At 61.5% G+C, this 22,530-nt stretch overlaps 8 protein-coding genes across 8 annotated transcripts; 4 read left to right on the top strand and 4 right to left on the bottom strand.

Moving 5' to 3' along the window:
- Positions 1-55: 55 nt before the first annotated feature.
- On the top strand, positions 56-1,374 carry RHTO_00907 (vesicle transport protein SEC22; the record flags this gene model as incomplete). Its single annotated transcript, XM_016414591.1, has 5 exons — positions 56-92; positions 216-253; positions 589-698; positions 799-1,292; positions 1,370-1,374. 5 exons carry the CDS (start codon positions 56-58, stop codon positions 1,372-1,374), a joined length of 684 nt encoding a protein of 227 aa, XP_016273272.1.
- A 245-nt stretch (positions 1,375-1,619) lies between these two features.
- RHTO_00906 (NADH dehydrogenase (ubiquinone) flavoprotein 1) lies at positions 1,620-3,790 on the bottom strand (the record flags this gene model as incomplete). Its single annotated transcript, XM_016414590.1, has 7 exons — positions 1,620-1,697; positions 1,758-1,784; positions 1,848-1,915; positions 2,013-2,879; positions 3,004-3,089; positions 3,266-3,477; positions 3,575-3,790. The coding sequence occupies 7 exons, from the start codon at positions 3,788-3,790 to the stop codon at positions 1,620-1,622; spliced, it is 1,554 nt and encodes a 517-aa protein (XP_016273271.1).
- A 362-nt stretch (positions 3,791-4,152) lies between these two features.
- RHTO_00905 (uncharacterized protein) lies at positions 4,153-5,526 on the top strand (the record flags this gene model as incomplete). Its single annotated transcript, XM_016414589.1, has 4 exons — positions 4,153-4,438; positions 4,507-4,630; positions 4,696-4,891; positions 4,990-5,526. The coding sequence occupies 4 exons, from the start codon at positions 4,153-4,155 to the stop codon at positions 5,524-5,526; spliced, it is 1,143 nt and encodes a 380-aa protein (XP_016273270.1).
- Positions 5,527-5,843: 317 nt separating this feature from the next.
- On the top strand, positions 5,844-7,145 carry RHTO_00904 (uncharacterized protein; the record flags this gene model as incomplete). Its single annotated transcript, XM_016414588.1, has 3 exons — positions 5,844-6,048; positions 6,120-6,237; positions 6,293-7,145. 3 exons carry the CDS (start codon positions 5,844-5,846, stop codon positions 7,143-7,145), a joined length of 1,176 nt encoding a protein of 391 aa, XP_016273269.1.
- Positions 7,146-7,441: 296 nt separating this feature from the next.
- Positions 7,442-8,722, top strand: RHTO_00903 (uncharacterized protein; the record flags this gene model as incomplete). The annotated part of the gene is made up of 3 exons (XM_016414587.1): positions 7,442-7,649; positions 7,708-7,831; positions 7,894-8,722. 3 exons carry the CDS (start codon positions 7,442-7,444, stop codon positions 8,720-8,722), a joined length of 1,161 nt encoding a protein of 386 aa, XP_016273268.1.
- Positions 8,723-8,908: 186 nt separating this feature from the next.
- RHTO_00902 (uncharacterized protein) lies at positions 8,909-14,374 on the bottom strand (the record flags this gene model as incomplete). Its single annotated transcript, XM_016414586.1, has 4 exons — positions 8,909-9,853; positions 9,910-10,075; positions 10,129-11,343; positions 11,400-14,374. The coding sequence occupies 4 exons, from the start codon at positions 14,372-14,374 to the stop codon at positions 8,909-8,911; spliced, it is 5,301 nt and encodes a 1,766-aa protein (XP_016273267.1).
- Positions 14,375-14,984: 610 nt separating this feature from the next.
- Positions 14,985-17,850, bottom strand: RHTO_00901 (protein disulfide-isomerase; the record flags this gene model as incomplete). The annotated part of the gene is made up of 10 exons (XM_016414585.1): positions 14,985-15,173; positions 15,229-15,372; positions 15,449-16,000; positions 16,058-16,166; positions 16,222-16,305; positions 16,368-16,494; positions 16,557-17,402; positions 17,467-17,513; positions 17,578-17,595; positions 17,723-17,850. The coding sequence occupies 10 exons, from the start codon at positions 17,848-17,850 to the stop codon at positions 14,985-14,987; spliced, it is 2,244 nt and encodes a 747-aa protein (XP_016273266.1).
- Positions 17,851-18,546: 696 nt separating this feature from the next.
- Positions 18,547-22,436, bottom strand: RHTO_00900 (uncharacterized protein; the record flags this gene model as incomplete). Its single annotated transcript, XM_016414584.1, has 8 exons — positions 18,547-19,737; positions 19,793-20,180; positions 20,253-20,319; positions 20,641-20,742; positions 20,807-20,838; positions 20,897-20,906; positions 20,957-22,085; positions 22,146-22,436. 8 exons carry the CDS (start codon positions 22,434-22,436, stop codon positions 18,547-18,549), a joined length of 3,210 nt encoding a protein of 1,069 aa, XP_016273265.1.
- Positions 22,437-22,530: the final 94 nt, after the last annotated feature.

The raw sequence follows: 22,530 nt of genomic DNA, 5'->3' as shown, positions 1-22,530 counted from the left end.
CTCGCTCCGCTTCTTGAGCGGAAGCACTTCACCTCCACGCTCCGCTAGCCTCGCCATGGTTCGCAGCACCATCATTGCACGCGCTACAGACGGTGCATACCCTTCTTTTTCGTTCAAAGCCGCCGTATCGAGCTGACGCCGACTTCATCGCTTCGTCCAACTCGACACTCACGAACCCTCGAACCGCTGCTCTCCCGACCCGCTTGGACTGACAGGCTTGCCGCTGGCTGCTTCAAACGACGATGACGAGCAGGTGAGGCTCGTCTCGCGGAAGTAGGACGTGCTGGACGAGCGGACAGTTGGAATGTGGACGAGGTGGGTGGGGCGGCGGGTGACGAAGGACTGTGGATCGGTGCGGAGGGCACGGCGAGCTTTCTCAAGGCGCTAGGAGGACTGACAGGCGGCGGCAGTGCCTGCTGGCGGATGAGGGCGAGTCGGCGATACTCCATGGCGACTCGTGCTTCTTCTCCGGGTGTTACAGCGCCGGGGCAGGATAGTGATGGCTCTCTCACGCCTGACGGAGGACATGAGACCAGACAGCGAGGCCGACTGATCGCGCTGACCTGCCGTCTTTCCTTCCACCCGCAGAACGATGCGAAGTTGCCCGAGTACAAGCAGCAAGCCAAGCTCATCTTCCGACGACTGACGCCTCAATCCGAGCCGAGATGTTCGATCGAGAGCGGCGCTTGCACCTTGCAGTGAGTCGGCCGCCGTTCAGAGCCTTCCGGCAGGCGAGCAAGACAGCTCGTTCGCTCGGATGCTGTATGGGTCGGACGGCTGACAACGTGCGTTGCACAGCTACCTCATCGCCGACTCGATCGTCTACCTCGTCATCGCCGACCGCTCGTACCCCCGCAAACTCGCCTTCTCCTACCTCGCCGAACTCGCCACCGAATTCTCGCGCTCCTACCCGCCCGAAATGTCGCTCAAACCCGGCCTGCGACCATACGCCTTTGTCAAGTTTGACACGTTCATCCAGCGAACAAAGCGGTTGTACCTCGATCCGCGAGGAGCAGAGGCGAGTGGGAAGGGCGGGCCGACTGCGAGCGGGTTGGACAGGTTGAACGAGGACTTGCAGGACGTCACGCGCATCATGACGAAGAACATGGAGGACTTGTTGTGGCGAGGCGACTCGCTTGACCGCATGTCGACCATGTCGTCGTCGCTCCGCGACGAGTCGCTCAAGTACCGCAAGGCCGCGCGCAAGATCAACGTTGACGCCATGATTCGCAAGTGGGCGCCGATCGGAGTGCTCGGCCTGTTCTTCTTCGTATTTGTGTGGTACCGATTCTGTGCGTTCTCTCCTTCGATCTCCCAGCGGAAGACTGACCCGCTGACCCCGACTCACGGTCCTCTCTTCCGCTCGCAGGGTAGCTTCGCTTGTAGAGCTCTCTCGATGCATTCTGTACATGCTCTCAATCCTAGCGCGACGCGACATCATGGGAAGTGCCAACTGTCCGCTGTCCACTCGCAAGCGCTTCTCCCCCATTCTCGCTCTCCTCGCCAGACAACCGCTTCATCGATGACGGCATTTTACAAGAAGCTCAGAACGGCAGAAGCTTGGATCAGAATACGAGGAGAGAAAGAGAATATGATGGTGCGTCTAGACGGCCGGCTTTTCAAGGCGAGACGTTGGGCGAGTTGCCTGCGCCGGGTGCGACGCCCGGAAGCGAGATGCCAATGTTGTCGGGAAGGGCCTGCGAGGCGCGAGAGTGTCAGCTAGGGGGCGAAGAAGCGGGATGTGAAGGGAGACGCACAATGTCCGGGTTCTGATCCTTCAGCAACTGTCGCAGCGGGCAGCCAGCGTCAGCAGCAGTACGAGAAGGCAGAAGAGAGACCGGACGCACGTGCCCACCGAAGAGAACCTGGCCCTCTCGCTGCTTGAAGTCGTGAATGCGCTTCTCGACCTCGGGGCCTGCGAGGGCGATAAAGTCAGCTTCTTCCTGCTCTCAGTAGACAATGACAGACGCCAATGCGCCCATTGCCGGCATCAGAGCGAACGGCCGACTCACGGAAGTGCCTCAGGAGACCCTGGACGGGCCACGCCGCGGCGTCACCGAGCGCGCAAATCGTGTGGCCCTCGATCTGCTTCGTCAACTCCCACAACATCTCGATCTCGCGCTCGTGCGCGCGCCCAACCACCATCCGGTCCATCATCTTCTCGAGCCAAGTCGTTCCCTCGCGGCAAGGCGTGCACTGTCCGCACGACTCGTGCTTGTAGAACTTTGCGAAGCGGGCGATGGCGCGGATCACGTCCGTCTCTTTGTTCATGACGATGACGGCGCCCGTGCCGAGTCCGGACTGGAGGTCGCGGAGCGAGTCAAAGTCCATCAGGGCCTCCTCGCAGTGGTTCTTCGGGAGGATCGGGACGGATGAACCGCCGGGAACGATGCCGAGGAGGTTGTCCCATCCGCCACGGACGCCGCCGCAGTGCTTCTCGATGAGCTCCTGCAACGGGATCGACATCTCCTCCTCGACGACGCAAGGGGTGTTGACGTGACCCGAGATGCAGAAGAGCTTGGTGCCCGAGTTGCGCTCGCGGCCGAAACTGTTGAACCACGACGCGCCGCGGCGGATGATCGTAGGGGCGACAGCGACCGTCTCGACATTGGCGACCGTGGTCGGGCAACCGAAGAGACCGGTGTCGGCGGGGAAGGGCGGCTTGAGACGCGGCTTGCCCTGCTTGCCCTCGATCGACTCGATGAGCGCAGTCTCCTCGCCGCAGATGTAGGCGCCGGCACCGCGGTGAAGGTAGACGTCAAAGTCGTAGCCCGAGCCGCACGCGTTCTTGCCGATCAGGCCGGCCTTGTACGCCTCCTGGATCGCCTGCTCGACGTGGTCCGACTCCATGTAGAACTCGCCGCGGATGTAGATGTAGGCTACGGGGTGCGGGCGCAGTAGTTGGAAGCGGGAAAGTTGACGGAGAGGGGTTCGGAGGCGAGTGGAAAGTCGCGAGATGTCAGCGTGCGGTCCCTGTGCACACTAGGGTGGGATCGAGCGCACCGGCGTTGGCGTTCATGGCACGGCCGGCGACAAGGCATCCCTCGATGAGCTTGTGGGGGTCGCCGCGAAGAATCTCGCGGTCCTTGCTGCACGAGGGAGGCGCAGAAGCGGGTCAGCCTCGGTCGCAAGACGTCGCAGTAACGTTCTGAGCAGCTGTGGGCCACCAGGAGAAGCGAGATCTCCGAGTGACCTCTGCCCGAAGGGTCGTCGAGGGGGAAACGCCTGCTCATCGCGGTGTCGAGGGGGCGGAAACGGAACGCACCAAGTGCCGGGCTCTCCCTCGTCGGCGTTGACGACCAAGTAACGCGGGCGACCGTCCTTCTCCCACCCGGGCTTGTTCATGAAGGACCACTTGAGGCCCGAGGGGAAGCCAGCGCCGCCACGGCCACGGAGACCCGAGTCCTTGATCTGCTGGATGATCCACGAGTCTCCCTTGAGGACAATGTCCTTCGTGCGGTGCCAGTCTCCGCGCGCCTGTCCATCGCGAGCGAGCAGACGGTCAGCGATTCCCAATGGACACAGGTCGAGGTGGGTGGAGAGCGAGAGAGCGGGCTGCGGGGACGGGACTGACCATTGCGCCCTTGAGTCCGTGGTCTCCCTGCCTGTACGCATTCGTAAAGATGCGGTCCTGGTCGCGCAGGCCGCCGTGGCGCTTGACCGGGTTGGCGGCAGCGTCCTGGACGGCGGCGTACGCTCGTCGCGCCGTGTGCTGGACCGCCGCGGGCGTGGCGAAGCGTCGTCCACCGACGCGAGTCGCTGCAGCGAAGATCGGGCGCGCCAGCTGCATCGTGTGCGATGTGTGCGAGCACAAGAGAGCGAGGCCAATGAGCAGGACGAGGATGGACGGCGGCCACAGCACTCGCTCGCTCGGCTGGGTCCTGCTGCTGTGCTACGCTCTCGTACAGATTCTCGAAGGACCCCAGTGCTGGCTCCCAGTCCTCCCGCGGCGTTGTGGCGTCGAACGGACACTCTCTTTCGCCCTCCTCATCATTGCCTCATCCTGTACAGCGAGACGGTGGCCGGAAGGGTTAGCAAACGCCTTTTCATCAGGCAGAACACGGATAGATCGCAAAGTACCCGCCCTCGCCGAGTCGTGGCGAACTTCTTCCTCCTCGTCGAAACACGCTTCCAGAACCGAGACTCGTCGCCATGCTGCCAAACCAAGTCACTCTTCTGAGCGCAACCTTGCCACTCAATCCCACGCCTCTCATCTCTCCAGTCGAAGTCGGGGTCGAAGAGACCCTCACGCATTTCACTTCGTACCTCCTCGCCAACGCACGACTTGTCACCGTCGAGCGTCAAGGGCTCGAGCTCTTCCGCGATGCTTTGCGCGAGTACTGCTCCCTGTCTCCGCAACCCGAGGGGATAAAGGCGCGTGACAGCTTGTCTCTGAGTCTCGAGCCGTACCTCCTCGCCGCTCGATTCTCACTCTGGAGTCAGTCGGACCACGTCTTCTTCGAGCGGTCGCGCAGTGAGTGCTGACCGTGATTAATCTCACCGCAGATACGGCGTGCTTCGTGTGTGGAGGGTTTCGTCTCGGCTGCGCATGGCTCGTCGGGAGTGTCGCGCTTGCGACCCGCTTCAAGCGACAGCCGGGGTGGTACCGCCCAATCGCGCCGCAAACGAGGTGTGCTACCCCCTCCACCGCTTGACCCATGACCCGGACCCCTCGCTGACATCGTTCAGAGCCAGAACTCTTGCCGAAGACGCTGCAGTCGACGATACGATCTTCGCCATGCGTGCCGCGCTCGACAACCACGACCCAGCTTTCATCCGCTACATTGAGCGCCTCGAAGCCTACATCGCGCGTCTTTCAGCGGATCGCAAGCCGTCCTTGCCGTTCAAAACGGCCGAGGCGATTAGCCTCACGATCCAGCGTCTCTTTCAGGTGCTCGACGCTGTCCTTGCGCAACCTTCCGACTCGCGTCAACAAGCAATTGCGGACCTCGCCGCAGCTGGCTTGTCCGCTCTGACGAACTCTCCAAGCCTGATCTGACCGAAGTTGACCGGACCCGACTCGCTCAACGCATCCACCTCATCGTCTACCTCTGGAACTTCCTCGCCGATCCAAGCGATTCCACCTCCCTCAAACTCCGCTATAGGCTCGAGAACGTCCACCCCGCAGTCGAGTGGGATTGCGCAGTGGCGAAACTGCTCGACCGCAAACGCGATGGGGACGCTGAATGGACAGAGCTGTTTCCCATCAAGCGGGTCCTCCAGCTCGTCCAACGAATCGTCTACATTGACATTCCTCGCGCGCGTACACCTCGCTTCCAATCGCCTCTCCGCCTCGCCGACCCAGCCAAACCGCTCCTCGACCTCCTCGAAACGCTCGTCCTCGACCCAGCACTCGACAAAGTCGACCTCACATCCCTCTGTATGCTCTTCTACGACGCGTACGAGGCGCACAAGAGGCTTGCGAGAGTTGAGGGAGAGTTGTGGGAGGCGATTGTGGCGTTTGTGGTTGCGAGGAGGAACTTGAGGAGGGCGGTGAGGGAGAGGAGGGGGGTTGTTGGGGCGTAGGAGCACGTGGTGGGACTGACTGTGTACATGAGGAGTCGATTGACGATGGAGACGAGTCGAGCGAGTCGTTTTCAGCGTTCTGCGGAGGAACAAGTCTTCATCGCTTCAACTTCGCCGTCGGGAAGTCTGCGGAGCCTTTGTTGGGATTTCACGAGCCTCTTTAAGTGCTAAGAACGTGGTAGCGAGCCCTACGAAGCAAAGACCCGTTCCTCATCTTCCTCCTCCTCGCTCTCTCTCCCTCAATTCACTCTCACCGCTTCGCACAGCTCAGACACGCTCGCTTCCTGCTCCAGTCGCTTGACACGCTCTTCAGCGCGATGAGCGCCTTCGGATCAGCCGGCGAGACCTGGCTCGGGTCGCTCACAGACACCCTCTTCACACTGATCGAGGCATCTGTGCGCGCCAGTCCGCCATCAGACGGCGTACAAGCACATACACTCCTTCAGCCCGCGTACTGGACCGCCTGGCTGGCGCTGCAGTTGGCGAGGATGTGGCTTCGGCTCGTCTTCTTCGTCGTCCAGGGTGCGCCTGCCAGACCTCGCTCACATGGCGACGCGCGCGGGTGCTGACATCGATATGCCTAACTGCGACAGGCATACTCCTCGCCCGAGCGACAGGATGGCGCTTCGCCTTGGCTCTCGTTTTCGCAGGTCTCTTCTCGTTCCGCTTCGCCTTGAAGCCTGATAGCGACTGCTTCGAAGGACGCGACGGGTGAGTCGCCACTTTATGACGCTCGGAACTGTCTATTGACGAGGTGTGCGCACAGAGACGGACCTGCACTCCCGCTTGCCGACAACTTTGTCGACCTTCATGCCGCCTCTGGGACGTACGAATACGCCGAGCGCGAGTTCGAGCGGTTCCGACTCGACTACCTCAAGGAGCTGCAGTGCGCCTTCGTCGCCGTGAATCTGCACCAAGCAGACTACTCGCCCACCTGCAGCGCGGTCGAGTCGAACCTCGGCACCCTTTTCGACCTTCTTGCTACCGCCGTCTCGCGGCCCGACAAAGACGTCCTTCTAATCCGCGTTTCCATCCTCAAGTATGCGGAAAGGGTAGGTGAGCAGATGCGGGCGAGCCTTTCGACCGCCACGCTGGACGAGCTGAAGCGCATCAACCGTCGCAACAACCTGTTCCTCTATCTCAACATCCTGTTGGGCGGTACCGACTTGCTTGGCAAGCCTACCGAGTACGACATCCAGTTTGTGCGCCAGAAGTTGGCCGGAACTGCGCGTAACGTCTTCTGCACGTACACCGTTGCCCGCGTACTCGCCTTCAGCCAGAAGCACGGTCTGCAGGAGACTCGGACGGTCTTGCAGTACTTCCAGCGCGCTTTCCACGTCGAATCTGCGACTGGCGACTTGCGCTTCGGCTCTGGCGCTGCATTGACGCTTAGCCTCAACGAGCAGGTCCTTCTTGCGCTCATCGAGCAGGTCGAGTCGCTCATCACGATGGATCCTCTCATCAAGGCCGACATTGTCGCCTTGTGCATGCTCTACTTCGACCTCTACCAAGCGCAGCGGAGGTTCGTCGTCGCCGAGGAAAGGCTTCTCGACGCTGTTCTTGCCGCCGTCATCGCTCGCGACCAGCTCAGGACGGAGGCGAGGCTGGTCATGGACTAGCAGCAGTCTGGACACGTGCATTGAACCGTTGCGACCCTCGAGAAGCGGATCTTGAAGCGCAGCGAGGCGATTTGAGCCTTTTACCTCCAACACAACGTCCTTCGCGATACCAGGTAAAGTCTAGATGATAAGAAAGGACTTAACAACGCAAGGAAGCTCCCCGCGAGCATCACGAAGCTGCTCGTGCCCTGCTCGAACCGCTCGTCGCATTTCACCCTCCCGCACTTCACACTGCTGGCTCGCACAACGCTGAGACTGCTCGCTCGACAGGCGATCGCTCTAGATAAGCTCCGACCATGCAGCCCAGCGTAGCAGACCGTCTCGCCGCCCCGACTTCCGCGCTCCTCGATCTGCCTCAACCTGTCTGGGCTATCGAACGTCAAGTACGCCGTGGGATCGCGCGCCTTGAGGAGTATGCACTCCTGAAGCCTCTCTCCTTCGTCCTGTCTGTCGTCCTGCGCCTGATCGACTATCTTTTTCTGCTCGCCGTTTTGCCGTACTGCGGTGCGTCTCTCGTTCGCGCATGTGCGAGCGATCCGACTGACCTCAATCCGGTCCCCAGTGTACAAGCTTTGGAGGCTCACCGAGTTTGACTTCGCCCTCGCCGTCTTCTCGTCCGCCGTCACGACCTTCTGCCCTTCGATTCGCAAGCTGAGTGCCACTCAACTCGGCGAGCGCCTTTTCGGGTGTGTTTCCTTCTCCCGATGATTCACACATAGCCTCCCACTGACGCAAGACATCGCTGTAGACCACTCTTCGTCGAGCAGGGACGCCTTGACTCGGCCATCTCGAAGGTCCTCTCGTCGCTCGACTGCTACACGCGCAAGGACCGCAAGCTCGAGCAGCACAAGCACCTTCGGTTTGTCGAGCTTCAAACGAACTACAGCGCCGATGCCCATGACGACGTGCTCGGCAATATGGAAGATTTCGCCGCTGCAGTGTCGGCAGTCAGCGCGCTTTCTCACGAGCGGCAGTCGCAGATGGCCTCGACCCTCCGCTTCGAAGCTGAATCCGAGCGCGCTCCTATGATGAATGGGGCGCAGGCAGAGGAGCGCGATTACAGCTTTCGTTTGCGGATGCTCCTGTTCCAGGCGATGATCTGTCTGTACGACGCAGCCCGACTCAGGATAGAGCAGACCAAACTCTGCCGCCAGATCGAGTATCTGAGCCTCAAACTTGGCTACGTGATTCACCGAATCCTGGCCTTCGGCGCGACTCACCCACCCAGCGTCAACCTCTTTAACCAGTATCTCCTCGCCGAACATGGTCAACGCTTCAACGCCGCCATCTACGCCGACCGGGACGACGAGTGTGCCGACGGCTCCACCGATTACACCGCAAAGATGACTGACATGGCGTTGGACAGCCTCACCGCGATCGCTTCCGTACCCCCGACGCAGCCTTGGTGGCACCCCTCGCTTGCGTCGTTCTGCGGAGGGTATATGGCGCTCCACAAAGCCCAGCTGGATGTCATCAAGGCCGAGGAGGCGCTCTTTAACTCGATCCTCGCCGCCATTCTCACTCGCAAGGATTTCAAGCGGACGATGACCGAATGGAAGAGCGCGCGCAGCTCGTAGGTTTCCTGCAACGGCATCTTCAGTGTCGGCCCGCCTTCATCGAGAGCGCGAGAAACGCTGCCTATGATAGCCGTCAACGCTCTCTCGCGCGTTCTCTCGATGCTGCTCACGTCGTGCGAAGGCGTCTTAACAATTGGCTATACGCAATGCAGGACTAAACGCTACAACACACCCCGCAAGATAAGATTACTCGCCGGCCTTGCGACCCCTCGCATCCTCCGGCGACAGCTCGATCTCGCTCGTCAAGTCCGATAAGAACGCCGCGTCCGCCCTCTTCAGCCTCGCCAGTCCTTCGACGCCCGTCGACGAATCGAACGACTGATCCGCGTACTCGCTGTACTCGTCCGTCTGAGTCGAGTCGCTCGACATCTTCGACCCGCGAAGGTCGAGGGTGGCGAATGGTAGAGACGGCGGGACGCTCGGGTCGTAGTGATGCGAGGGTGGTGAGCGGTTCTTCAGTGGGCTGGCGTCCGACCCGTAGCTGGACTTGGGTCCGCCGAAGGACTGCAAAGTCTGGTTCATCAAGGGCGAGCCGATGTCGCCAAGTCCGAGAGCGGCGGGTTCCATCTCGCTCGCCGACGAGCCGAACGACTCCTTGAGTGTACGACGAGATGCGTCGAACTGCAGCGAGGGCGAATGCTCGTATGGGCGGGCTGTGTTGACGGAAGTCGTGCGGCTCATCGTGAGGGTTGGCGAGGCGAGGAGGGAGGATTCGCGGCGTCGATGACTGGCGTCGGAGCTCGAGTGCTGAGAGTGGACAGAAGGGGAAGAAGCGGCGACGGGAATGGCGCGGCCGAGTTGAGGAGATTTGCTGTGCTGCGTCGAGCTGCGAGACGGATGGCGGGAGTGACCCATCGGTGGCAGTTGTCCAGCAGTCATACTGCCACTTGTCCGTATCGATGCGCTCGAGCCCGCCAAACCGTCCCGAGCCATCTCGGCAGAGGCGAGGCGTGCCCCCATCATCACGTTCTCCCGCTCGAGCAGCTCTCCCCGCTCACGCGCTTCGGCGAGTTCGCGCCGCAATACGTCGAGCTCTTCTTCCGCCGACCTCGTCCGCATCTCCCATTCCTGGCGAGCCAGGACCAGATCCGCAAGCTTCTCCTGCATGCGCTCTGGATGTCCGCCGAGGTGCTGTTCGACGAGCGTCAGTTTTTTCTCGCTCTTATAATGCGTGGAGGCGAGCTTACCTGCTTGACGAGCGCCGTGAGCTGGCGCTCCCGCTTCAATTCCGCATCGAGATTGTCTCGCTGGGACCGGACGTCTGAGAGGGTCGAACGAGTCTCGCGAAGCGCATCTAGGAGAGCATCCCGCTCCAGCTCGGCTTTGTCGAGCTCAGCCTTGACAGCCGTATACCTGCGGAGAAATTGATGAGCGGTCGCGACGGGAAGAAAGCGAAAGAAACGCACTTGAAGAAGACTTCGAGCTTGTCCATATTGCGGATGCTCGTGATGTCGTCTGCCGCAACGCTGCGCTCATCGTCTTCAGTGACGAGCTCGTCACCCGTGCGCGAACGCCGCCGCATCTCGGAGCGGTAGAAGCGAGCTGCGCCTCGTTCGGGAGTAACGGGATACCAGGACGAAGCGTCGCCGGTGGATGAGCGAGGTAGAGATCGACGAGTTGGCTGCTCGAGCACAGAATCGCCGGCGTTACCGGGCAGTTGAGCGATTGAAATAGAGCGGGCGGATTGCTGTTCGCCTGAGCCTTCCCCGCCGGCATCCGAGATCTGTCGCCGCAAGTCGCGTCCAGCACCGCTTCTGAGTCCGTGGAGGAGGTACCGGGTCGCGCGAGGGCTGGGCTGCGCGAATTGCGAGTTGCGCGGTGATGTGGGCGGAGTCGCAAAGCCGGCGAGGCCGTTCTCGGTCAAGACTGGCTCGTCGATGCTGCCGGTCTCGCTTGCGGCGTCGTTGATGCTCGTAAGCGATATGATGCTGTCGCGGGTGCCTCGGTGTCGCAAGCGAGTCGTGATGGGGAGGACGAGCGGGCGCATGCCGGTCGTACTGCTCGCATCGCTGTCCGTCCGTCGGCGCGCCAACGAAGGTGAGGTCGGCACGAACGAGGGAGAGATTGGGTGTGCAACTGACGAAGGCGTAGCCGGCGGTAATGGCGGGTCGGCTGACGCGGTCGAAGTCGACAGCGCTGCGACCTGCTCGTCCTGAGATGCAGGCAGCTTCTGTTCCACCTCGTCCTGCTCAACATTCTGCGCCTCCGGCTTCTCCTCATCGTCTGTCTCATACTCCGAGACAATAGCCATCTCACCCTCCGCCGCCGCTTCGCCGTCCGGAGTAGTCGCCTCCAGGGCTTTGACAGCTGGACTGTCCACGTCCTTCGACTCGTTCTCCTCGACCTGAGCGACAGTCGATGAAGCCGTCGGCAAGTCCTCGTCGCTAATCTGCGGCTGATGGACTTGCGGCTTGTCTGTTTCAGCATTGCTGTTCGTCGGGTCGAGGTGTACATCCGAGTCGACTGTCGAGCGCTTCGTGTCCGCGTTGCGCGCCGAGTCAGATGTCGGCGATGGGGTCGGAGGCGGAAGTCCGGGTAGAGGCTTGTCGGCGATAGTCGAAGCTGTCGATTCGGCAGAGGCGCGACGAGGCGAAGGAGCGACAAGCGTCGGTGAGGAGGAACTGCAAAGAGAGGAGTTTAGCAAACTAATCCTAACGACCGTGAAGCGCGCACTCACGCAACCTCGACTGTCGGATCTTCTCCCACGCCTGCGAGAACCTCTTGCGCGTCCTCGTCCTCCTCTTCGCCAACGAGTCCTCGCGCCTGCTCAAGCGCGTTGTTGAGCGCCGTGTCCATGTCGACGCCGGAGAAGCTTGCGCCGTCCTCGAGCGTGCTGCCAGCCTCGCTTGGCGCGTACGCCGGCGTCGGACCGGAAGCGGAGGACAAGCTGAGCAGCCGCTTCATCCGTTCGTACGCCTTCTCCATCTCGAAAATGCTCCATTTGCGCGCCGTTCGTGGCGTGACAGTATCCTCGGAGGTCGCGCTGGGAGAGAGAGCCGCGGCGGGACTGGGCGCACCAAGCGAGCCTGGAGAGGGCGACGGCGGATCTGCTTGAGCGGGAACTGACGAGCTCTTAATGGGCGTGTCGAAGCCGCCTCGTGACGATGGGCTGGCAACGAGCGAAGAGCGGCCGGATGCGACGAGCTCGGCCTCCATGCGGGCGATCTCGCTCTCCATCTGCTCGAAGGTGAGAGGGTCTTCCGAGTCGCCGAATCTGGGCGGCGGCGGGCTCGAAAGGGCGAAGGTAGGCAAGGACGAGCGGTTGCTAGTGTAAGCCGTTGGATCGAAGTCTTTGACCGAGGCGGTGAGCGGGAGAGGTACAGGCGGGGGCGGGAACGAAGGTCGAGATTGGAGGAAAGGGTCGCCCGAGGACTTGCGACCGGCGAGAGGCGAAGGAGCGAGAGGCGACGGCGCCGGGGAGATGGCGTTACCGTCGAGGTAGCTGTGCAAGGAGAAGGGATGCTCGCCGCCCGGCGAACTGCTGAAGGAGAACTCGCGCAGCGAGCGGTCGTGCGAGTCGTGTCGGCCGACCACAGGTGAGTCCACGTCTCGCTCATCCTCGTCGTCGTCTTCGTCCTCCTCATGTGCCAGCTGCTGTTGCGGACGACTTGGCGGCGAGGCCACCCCTTCCGTCTCCATCTCTGCCTGCCGCGCTCGCAGCTCCTCGATGAGGTCGCCCAGCGGACTTCCGACAGGTCGTTCATCGCTCTGCCCAAATTCATCGTACACGCTAGGCGAGCCTTCGCCGATAGGTGCCGCCGTCGCCTGCAATGACGAGACGCGAGGCTGCGGCGAGACGAGCGAGCCGACAGACTTGCTCTTCCGCAGGCCGGCGAAGGGGTCGTGGAGCGACGGTGGACGAAGATCTGCGAAGCCGGTAGTTGAGGGTCGTCGAGGCGGAGGAGCGGCAGAGTGTTCGGCGGGACCGGCCGTCGCATACGATAAGCCGGATCGCATTGAGGCATCGCTAGGACGAGGATGGAGTGGCGGAACAGGCGAGAGGGTGTATTCGGCGAAGCTGAACGACTCTGGTCGATCCTGACTGAGCGGCGCGGCTGAGTCGACGGAAGGGAAGCTGTCGAAGCCGAGAGGAGGGGTGTTCGGCGAGGAGGGCGAAATGGGGTAGCTGCTTCGAGGTTGGGCGGACGTCCTGGCATGCGTGATGGGCACTTCTTCAAATTGCGGCGGGAACGGCTTCGATGGACGCCGCTGTCCTGCCGCACCCTCCACCGACGACACCGACCCTCGCAGCCCAAAGCTGGCTCTTGCCTGTCCAAGCAGAGCGCTCAGCGACCGCCCCCGATGCTCCTCCTTCTTCGCAGGATCGACCGGCGGGCTGCTTGGCGCCTCGACCTGCTCCGCCTCGGGCCCGCCCAGCTTAGGCGTAACGACCGGGCTGACCGAGTGTCGTCGTCGCAATGTTCCTGCCGTCGCGCCATCCGAGCTAGGCGAAGAGAAGGCGGGGACTGGCGGAGCGAGCTGGTCGGACCAGTACCTGCTCCTGCACTCCGAGGACGTTGCGCCCGCACTCTTGCTCCTCGTCAAGGTCTGACTCTCCCAGTCGCTCGGAAGCGTCGCGCCTGGCAAAATGCGCGAGTTGCGGTTACTCTGACGCGAAGCTGAGCGGGTCTTCGTATCCTGATCGGCGGCTTGCTGGGCGCGAAGGATGGAGAGGGGCGTTTCGCTGGGTGGGCGAGCGAAGTCTTGCGAGATGCGGCCGAGCAGGCGACGAGAGGGAATGGGCGGAGGACCGGGAAAGACGCCCGCTGTCGAGTCGAGGGGAGCAGAAAAGGGAGCGGGAATGACGGTCGACTCGGCGGGCGAGTAGACGGAGGTCCGAGGAGAGGGCGAGTCGTGCGGAAGCGGGACGGTGAGAGAAGTTGAGTCTGGCGGCAGGGGAGATGTAGGACTTCGTCGCTTCGGTGCGATGAAGATGGGTCGTCCGGCGGAGCGAGGACTCGCCACTTCTCGAGCTGGCAGACGCATAGAGGGCGACGCATCGCTTCCTGCGATAGGCGAGAGCTGGTGCGGCGAGAGGACGGAGCGAGGCGAAGTCGGCGACGCAAGGCCTGCCGACAGGACCTCGTCGACGCTGCGCTTCGTCCCGCTGTCGAAATGCATGCCGCCATACTCGCCCTCATCGCCGCTGAACCGCAGTTGCGGGAGCGTCGGAACCTCCGCCTTGGACGACCTGCCAGCATCCTGCAACTTGGCAGGATGCGAGACGCTTCTCCCGATTCCAGATCCCGCTGGCCCGCAGAAGCCCTTCAGTCCGCCGCCCGTCCGCGCAACCACGCTCTGCGGCGCCGAGATCCCCGCCGCTTTCGCATCCTCGCCACGCAGGATCTTTGGACCCTTGCTGCCGCTTCCGCCGCCGAAACTGCCAAAGCCTAGAGACTGGAAGCGAGTTTTGAGCGACCGGATGGAGGGGAGGGTCGAGCTCTTCTTCGCGTGTCGTGGAGGCGTTTGTTGGAGCTCGGGAGAGGACGTGAAGGAGCTTCGGCCCTGTAAGGCGGCGGAAGGAGGGGGAGGACCGCCAAATGGGTCGGAGACGGAGCGAGACGAGTGGTGCTTTCGCCCGCCGAACTTGCTGAATGGCGAGCGTGGCGCCCGCTGCACTGGCTCGGGCGACCGCGCAACGTCTGGCACCATGGACGGGCTGCGAGAAAAGCGAGATCAGCTTCCGCGGACAGAGCGAGTTGCGGGCCGGCAACAACGCCTCGAGAAGGACGAGTGAGATGATCGTACGCACTCTGGGCTCTGCGGCGCCCTGCAACACGGATTGACCGCTGGTATCGTGCGTGTGCGAGAGTGTGAGACCGTGGGAAGCGAGAGTCGGGAGTGTGGAGGTTCAACGATGAATGGGCAGTCGACGGCGAGCTCTGGCGGGCTGGTAAGGATATCAAGCGAGTGTGATCAGTCTGTAGAGCGGTTCAGCATGTGCAGCCAGTCCAGCGAGAGCGGTGGGCGGAGACAGCGGCGTGCCAACCTCGCGAGAGCTGTCCTCGAGCAGGAAAGTCCAAGGTCGTCTCCAAAAACCCGGCTTGTCGAGCCCGTTATTTACAAAAGGGATCGCCTGACAATCTTTCTCTTGCAGCAGCGTAGACGAGGTAGCCGGAGACGAGCAAAGACCTCGGCAAGGGATCGTCGCGAGGAAGTCCGTGAGAATCTGGTGAGAACGGTCCAAAGGCATCACGGTTACATGCTGAGTATGCAGTGTCTGTATCTGCGAGGGCAAAGGGTGACCCAGAAGGTCCCGCCTTCACTCCCTCTTCGGCCCGTTCGCGCTCCATCCCCTCGCGGGTCCTGGGACCGAAGGGACGGGCGGCGGCGTGATCGCCTTCTTGAGCAGCTGCCAGATGACGACAAATGATGCGGCGACGGCGAGGAGGGCGAGAAGAGGATGCGAAGTCGACCAGTTGTAGAACGAGGTGAAACGGTCGACGGTCGACTGCGGGGCGCAGAATCAGCGAGGCTTTCGGGTGAGAGGGAAGAAGCTAACGCACGAAAGCGAAGCGCTCGAGGAACTGGCGAGACGAGTTTGCCTTGGCGCGACCCGTGTAGATGCCGCGCTCGATCAGCTCGTACACCGCCGAGCTATCGACGCCGAGCGGCTCGCCGGCGAGCGTAGTCGACCAGTAGTTGAGCGCCTGCATGAGCCACGGTTGCAAAGTCAGTACAGGGCTCAAAGGAGAGCATGGGCAACGGGATGACTGTCGGACGCACCTTGGGATCGGTCACGACTAGCCTCGGTCCATCCTTCGCACCCATCTTGACATCATACATGCTCCTCACCCATCCAGCCCACTTGTCCCCATCCACCCAAGCCCACAAGACATCCCTCCCTTTCTTTTCCGCCGACAAACTCCGCCTACGTTCCGCCCAGCCTTTCGCGACTCGCTCGAATGACCGGAGTGTCGCGTCAAAATCGTCGCCGAGGCCTTTCTTGCTGAGAACGGCGAGCGCGACGAGCGGTGGGTTGCCATCGGTTGGGAGGAGGTCATTGAATGTCGCGGCGTTGAGCTCCGAGACGGTCGGAAGTTTGGCCGCTCGAAGCCAGAAGCGCGTCATGTCGAGGCGCTTGCGGATGGGTAGGGGGCGCGATGGAGTCGAGAGAGGAAGCGAGAAGGTGTCGTAGGGTTCGGTCGAGTGGTCCTTGAAGGAGATGAAGGTCGGCTGGTCGTGCGGGACGGAGTAGAGGGAGAAGAGGTCGGGCGATGTCGAGCTGTAGACAGGCGAAGTGCCCATGAGTGACTTGGCGGCACCGAGCGCGACGTCCTGGAGACGGAAGGATCAGCAAACTACAGCGAAGACGGGCGGGTCAAGCAAGCGCACCATGTCATCCTTCTTCGTGTCGGAGGCGTGCAAGAACAGCACGAAAACTTCGTCCTCCTTCGCAGCACGCCGCAGCTCGTACTCGTTCGCGATAGGCTTGATGCTCGTCCTGCAAGAGAAGCGTCAGACTTGTTCGCCTTCCCAGGCAGCGAGCCGAAACTCACGCAGACATCGCCTTGAGCGCAAAGTCGCGGAAGGCGTCGACGGAACGCTTGCCCATGTACTCGACCGAAGCACCTTTGTTGTAGCTGCGAGAGGGTATGCAGGTCAGCTGAGCAGGGCAAGACGGTCTTGAACCTGCGGAACGCACAATTGCAGAGTCGGGTATGCCTTGACGCCCTCCTTCCGGCACGCCTTCTTGTTCTCGTTTGCGTCGCAGTCCATCTCGTAGATGCGGATACCTGAGGGTGCGACGGCGGCGGCGAGGTCTTTCCACTCTGCGCGGTACAATCGTCAGTTCTGGGCCATTTGCCGACTCCCGCGCGACACGGCAACGTACTCGGCGCAATCTGCTTGCAGTGACTGCACCACGGCGCGTAGAACTTGACGAAAGCGGGCGGCGCGTCAGGCTCCTTCAGGAAGCCGACCTCGTCCGCCTTGAGCGTAAGAACCGTGCCGTCGATCGCCGGCCAGTCGTAGCTCCGCTTGGACTCGGGCGAGGCGGGACGCTGAGCAACGAAGGCGGGAGGAGAGAACTTGGCGGCTGTCGTGGTCGAGGCGGGCGGAGTTTGGGTCGAGGTGGTAGGGGTCGGGACGGCGTCGGCGGGATCGTCGGAGGTGACGAGCAGAGGTGGTCGGTACTCAGCCTCGTCTGCCTCGGCCTCCTCGAGCAAAGGCTTGAGGTCTTCAGCCTGCGTCGTCAAGTCCTCGGCCTCCTCCTGCTCCTTTGTATCGCCAGCAATCCGCATCACGGGGAGAGGTGGCCGACCGCCAGCCTTCTGTTCCTCTTCCTCAGTCGGCAGACGCGCCTTTCCTGCGCCCGCGACTCGCCGCTCGCCCGACAAAGGCTTCTTCCGCTCGCCCATTCCGACCTGCGCATCGAGTTCCGCCTCCTCCTTGTCCCACTTCTCCTCGACCGTTCCTTCTTTCGCACTCTGCTCCTGCTCCTCCTTCTCTTTCGCCAGCTTCTCCGCCTTGACCGGGTAATGCTCCTCGACGAACTTGGCTAGCTCTTCCAGCGTCCGCCGACCCTCGTATTCCTGCTTGAACGTTCCGCCTTCGTACAGGTAGATCGACGGGTAATACTTGACGTCGTGCGAGTGGCAGAGGTCGCCGTTAGCGGCGCAGTCGACTTGGGCGAAGTGGAAGTCGTGCGAGGCGGCGGCGTCTCCGAAGGTGTCGACGACTGCAAGTGCAGCTCAAGGTCAGTGGGCACGTCGCATACAGGTCAGCGCGCTACTGAGACGCACGCTCCTGCCATTTCGGCGCGAATGCCTTGCAGTGCGAGCAGTAGGGGCTGCAAGGGGGACGGCGAGGTCAGCTTCATCATCCTGAAGAATCGCCAGCGCTTGAAAACGCACGAGTAATGCTCAACGAGCCTATGAACGGACAGAAAGCAGGTCAGCTTCCGTTTGGTCTTCCGAGAAGGAGGCGCGAGCGGTCCAGGACCGCGTCTGCCGGCATCGAGATGCGCTCTGCGCGCCGGACAGACTGAATGGGGCTCACCAAGTGCCCTTGCCGACGTTCGTGTCCCACGTCTCCTCCGTGAGCGAGTCTCCCACAGTCGAGATCGGGGCAGCTGATGAAAGCAGGGCGGAGGTGGCGAGCGCCAGGAGGGTCGTCCACTGCCGCATGGTCAAATACACTCGCTATGACGTCTCCCAGCGAGCTGTCTGGTGTTCACGAGAGTCGCCTGAGGCGGGTAGGTCGGAGGTCTGCCGAGGTGGAGGGGGAGGGAGAACGGAGGATGGGAATAGGTGAAAGCTCGGATGGTGCGCTGGGACAAGGTAGATAAGCAGCTGAAGACCAAGCGCCGACCCTTCAGCTGGGTGCGAGAGTGTGAAGCAGAAGGAGGAGTGAGAGGCCTTCGTCGAGGACAAGGCGGGCGACTTTCGCTTGCGAGTGAGTCTTTTCGGTTACGAGAGCAGCGAGTCGTGGCAGAGTGACGCTGTAGTGCCGTCCTTTCCCGAAGAAGCCAACATTAAGCGTGCTGCCACGAAAGACTGCGAGTCCGACTTCCTCCCGCGAAAGCTTCTCGCACGAGAGGTCCCTCGCCGCCCAAGGTCCTCGATCATGTTCGATACCACGTGCATGTATGCGGGCAGGAGGGCGAAAGTACGCAGGCGATGGAGGGCGGACAAGCGGAAGGAGGACGGAAAGAGGGCCGAAGGGTCGAAGAGTCGTGGACGGTGTCAAGTGGCGATGCTCGAGAGAGCGCGAGAAGACGGTGTAGACTTAGGACAGAAGAAGCGTTACGAGTCTGCGGGGAATCTGGCTGTTTAGAAGGAGCGATGGGCAGAACGGAAGTGTCCCGACTTACATCCGCCTACCTACGATGTTTGCGCAACTCGCTCGAGCTCGACAAACCTCAGTGCAGAGGCAAGGTGGGCGTACTCCTCCGGCGAGTCGCATGATTCGACGCGCTGCACCCACGACGCGAGAAAGTCCATGGTCTTGGCAATGGGCTCCCCAAAAAGGGTGCAATCATTGCAATCCCGGGTGTATTGTGGCCAGTAGTAGGCAAAATGCGGGAACGGAGTGGTCGGGCGCATGGTGAGACGGTCGTCGTACTCGCGAAAGTCGTCTCGGGCGGTCACCATGCACCACGGCGACAGCGGTTCGCGGGACTGATAGTATCGCAGAGTTGGCCCCTGTGAGCCAAAGCGCTTAAGTAAGGCGCATAGGGCTGTGCTGATTCCGCTATGGGCAAATCCGGCGTCTTCTTCGTCGTCGAAATGCGGTACGACCGTAAGCTCGCCCAGCGACGGTAGGCTGCTCGGCTTGACCGATCCGATGATCGGCAGTAAAGGCAATGTCCCGCATTCGACGAGTTCGAGAACCCGCAATGCAGGAAAAGCGGGAGAGACCGGAAAGGCGAAGTTTGTGTCGTCCGATCCCGCCGGTTCTTCGGTCCATTCGAGGCGGAGATGGCGCAGAGACGCTGTCAGATGCAAAATGAACGCCTCGAGAGATGGGTTGAACCGCTCGGCCTCAAGAGACAAGGACGTCAAAGTCGGCCAGCTAGTTCCTGCTGCTGGGCGGAGCGCAGCGAAGTCCAAGTCGAGACCGTGAGCGTCGATGGCCAGACAACTGAGATGTGGCGCGGTACTGAGGACGGTAGATAGGATAGCCGTCCCATTCGTGGCGTCCGCGAAGCGCAACGCGAAGGAGGTGAGGTTCAGAGCCGTAGCGCTGAGGACGTGCGTGGGATGTTTTGGCTCGATCGTGTACGCAAGCGATTCAATCCGCTCGAACAAATGCCTCAGGTCGATGCGGGCGAGCAATTCTTCGTCGGCAAGTCCCCAGTGCGACGGGAAGAGACTGCGTCGACAAAACTCGGCGATCGTTGGGTTCTTGATGACCACTTTCTTCACATTGGGGAAGGCAGGAAGATAGCCGAGGAATTGGTGAAAGTTGGCCATGTCGGAGTCGTCGAGGTGTAGCTCGCGCACGTGATGGAGGTGCCGCCAGGCGATGCGTTGGCGAAAGATCGGCCGGTTCGACTTGGCGACTCTGACAACCTGCAGGGAAGACGATCAACGAGGTTGTTCATGACAGGCACAAGTTCAGACGCACTAGGAAGCGGAACGGAGCTGTCAGTTCAGCCCAAGCCTGCGAGACGAGCGCGAGCGATCCCAGGCTAGCCCCAAACCGGTCTCCTTCTTCACGCGTTTCGCGAGCGAACCGCTCCAGCTCGGTATAACCTGTCCCATCAAGTTGCTTTTCCACGTACGCGGAGTACTCACGCCACCACTCGTCCTGAAGCCAGCACAACTCGGCGATGCGCGACTTGACTTCGTTCGGAAGGCTGTTGAGGCAGACGCGAGGCGTGAGAATCGGCTGAGAGTCCGGGGAGTCGGGCGACATGACGGACGAAGGAGCGGGCTGAGAGGGGGAGACGAAGAGAGGGTTCGAGGGGAGGGAACGGTCGCGGGCGGGAAGAGGAGGCGCGAGGGGGAGATGTCTGCGACAGGGCACGATGTAACCGTCAGTATGCATCCTGCGTACTCACTGAACCGCTCTGGGGCGTGCTCACCGAGTGGGCGGATCCGGCGAGCAGAAGGAGATGAAGCGGGCGAGCGTCGAGGGAAGCGATCGCGAAGCTAGTGGCGGTTCTACGAGCTCTCAAAACAGGTGTAGCAGCAGTCTGAGCAAGCGCGCAAGCCTGCACGAGCGGTGTGCGAGGTGCGAGTGAACGGGAGGAGCGAGAGCGTTTCGCGCGAAGGAGAGGCGAGCAAGCGAAAGCTGCTGGCGGCTGTCAGGCTAGCGTGGAGGCGTAGTTATCTTGCACGTAGCTCTCGCAAGCAACAGCTACAGCAACTGGCTTCGCCGGCCGCGCGAGCGTTGTAAAGCAAGTCGCTCCTCTGCTCTCCTCGCCCTTCCTGACGAAAGTCTTCGGCAAGAGCCAGCGCGCCGCAGGTGACGCAATCTGTAGCATTCATCTGTAACTTGGGCTGAAAGAGGGTCGACTTGCTGGAGAAAGTTGGCGGCGGAGCGGGAGATAAGGAAGAGGTAGGGTTGCATACCTACGTCGAGGCCGCTTCAGGCAAGTCAGCGCTATTCTGTCACGATGTCGTTTTCTGGACTCACGAGGAAGACGACCGTACCCGCAGCGACTGGGTCTGGGGAGAGCAACGGAATCAGCCAGGCTGGAGAGATGCCGATGACAGGTCAACGCACCTTAAGCCGTCTGCGCCACTCGCTCAAGCTCAATCAATTTGAGAGCGGATGCCAGATGACCGTATTGGTACGTGTCCTTCGACTGCTTGACGCGCGCATGCCACGAGACGAGGAAGTCCATGGTGTTCGAGATCGACCGCTCGAACAAGTCGAGGTCCTCGAGTTCGGCAGAATCATCCGGGACGTAAAAGACAGGTCGGGGGTACGGTGAAACGGGAGTCATATCGAGGCGGATGTTGTGATCGGAAGGGATATTGCTGGCGACGAACGCGCAATGCGGCCACAGGCAACGTTCCGACTCGTAGTATCGCACGAACAACAGTCGCGGCTGGTATTGAAGGGCGATCGAATCGAGGCAAACGTCCATCCCGCTGTCGCCGAAGCCAAACTCGTCATCTTCGCCGAAGGCAGGGACAACGGTGAGGTTCCGCAGGTTTGGTAGACTCGCAGGCTTGATGGAGGTCAGGAGAGGGACGAGAGGCGAGATGCCGCATTCGATGATGTCGAGCGTGTCGAGTGCAGGGAACGTTGCGGGAGGAAGAAAGGCGAAGGTGCCATCGTCGGACTCGGACGGTCCTTCGGTCCATTCGAGGCGCAAATGACGGAGGGAGGCTTGATGGTGTGAGAGGAAAGCGCTGAACGAGGGATCTATGCGTTCGGCTTTCAAGGCGAGGGATGTCAAGGTAGGCCAGGTGGATCGTGATGACGAGGGAAGACCGCTGAAATCGACTTGGCAGTCGGTGGCGTCGACAGAGAGAGAATGGAGACCAGGTGCAGCCGAGAGAATGGTCGTAAGGGTGGTCACAGCATTCGTGGCGTCCTCGATGCGGAAGGAGAAGGAGGTGAGGGTCTCTGCGGCCTTCAACGTCGGGGGCAACCTGTGCCATGGCACGCTGTACGTCAATGACTCGACGCGCTTGATGAGGTGGGCGATGTCCGAGCGAGAAAGCACCGCGGCGTCGTCGAGATAGTGACACCACGGCTCGAGCACCTTACCGCAGAACTCGGCGCTCAGCTTATTGTCGATGACGAGCTTCTTGACGGCGATGAATGCTGGTAGGAAGGCGAGGAACACGACGAATTTTTCGACATCGACCTCGTCGAAGTGCAACTCATGGCAGTGTTGAGCATGTCGCCTCACGATGAGCTGACGGAAGACCGGCCGATTCGCCTTCGAGACCTTCACAACCTGCCCTTATGATGTGTGTAAGTGGCCGTCGGAAGACGGGTAATGACCGGTGAGACTCACACGAAAGCGCAACGGCGCCGTCAGTTCCGCCCAAGCCCTAGAAGTCCTCGCGAGCAACATCAAGCTGCGTCCATACCGCTTGCCCTCCACTTCGTGCAGTTGGCGAAATCTCGCCACTTCAGGAGCACCCGCGCTGGCGAACTGCGTCCGGATATGCTTGTCGTACTCACGCCACCACTCGTCCTGAAGCCAGCACAACTCGGCGATGCGCGACTTGACTTCGGTCGGCAGGCTGTCGAGGCAAGCGCGAGGCGTGAAAGTCGGCTGAGAGTCCGAGAAGTTGGGCGACATGGCGGACGGAAGTACGATCGTGAATGTGTCGAGCGCAGAGGGGTTCGAGGAGAAGTGAAGGTCGAGCGCGAGACGAGCGAGGCGCAACAGGGAG

The sequence above is a fragment of the Rhodotorula toruloides genome (assembly GCF_000320785.1).
Source record: "Rhodotorula toruloides NP11 unplaced genomic scaffold Scaffold11, whole genome shotgun sequence".
In the NCBI taxonomy this organism is placed as follows: domain Eukaryota; kingdom Fungi; phylum Basidiomycota; class Microbotryomycetes; order Sporidiobolales; family Sporidiobolaceae; genus Rhodotorula; species Rhodotorula toruloides.
The sequence above is the reverse complement of the archived record's forward strand: the minus strand, read 5'-3'. Positions and strand labels throughout refer to the sequence as shown.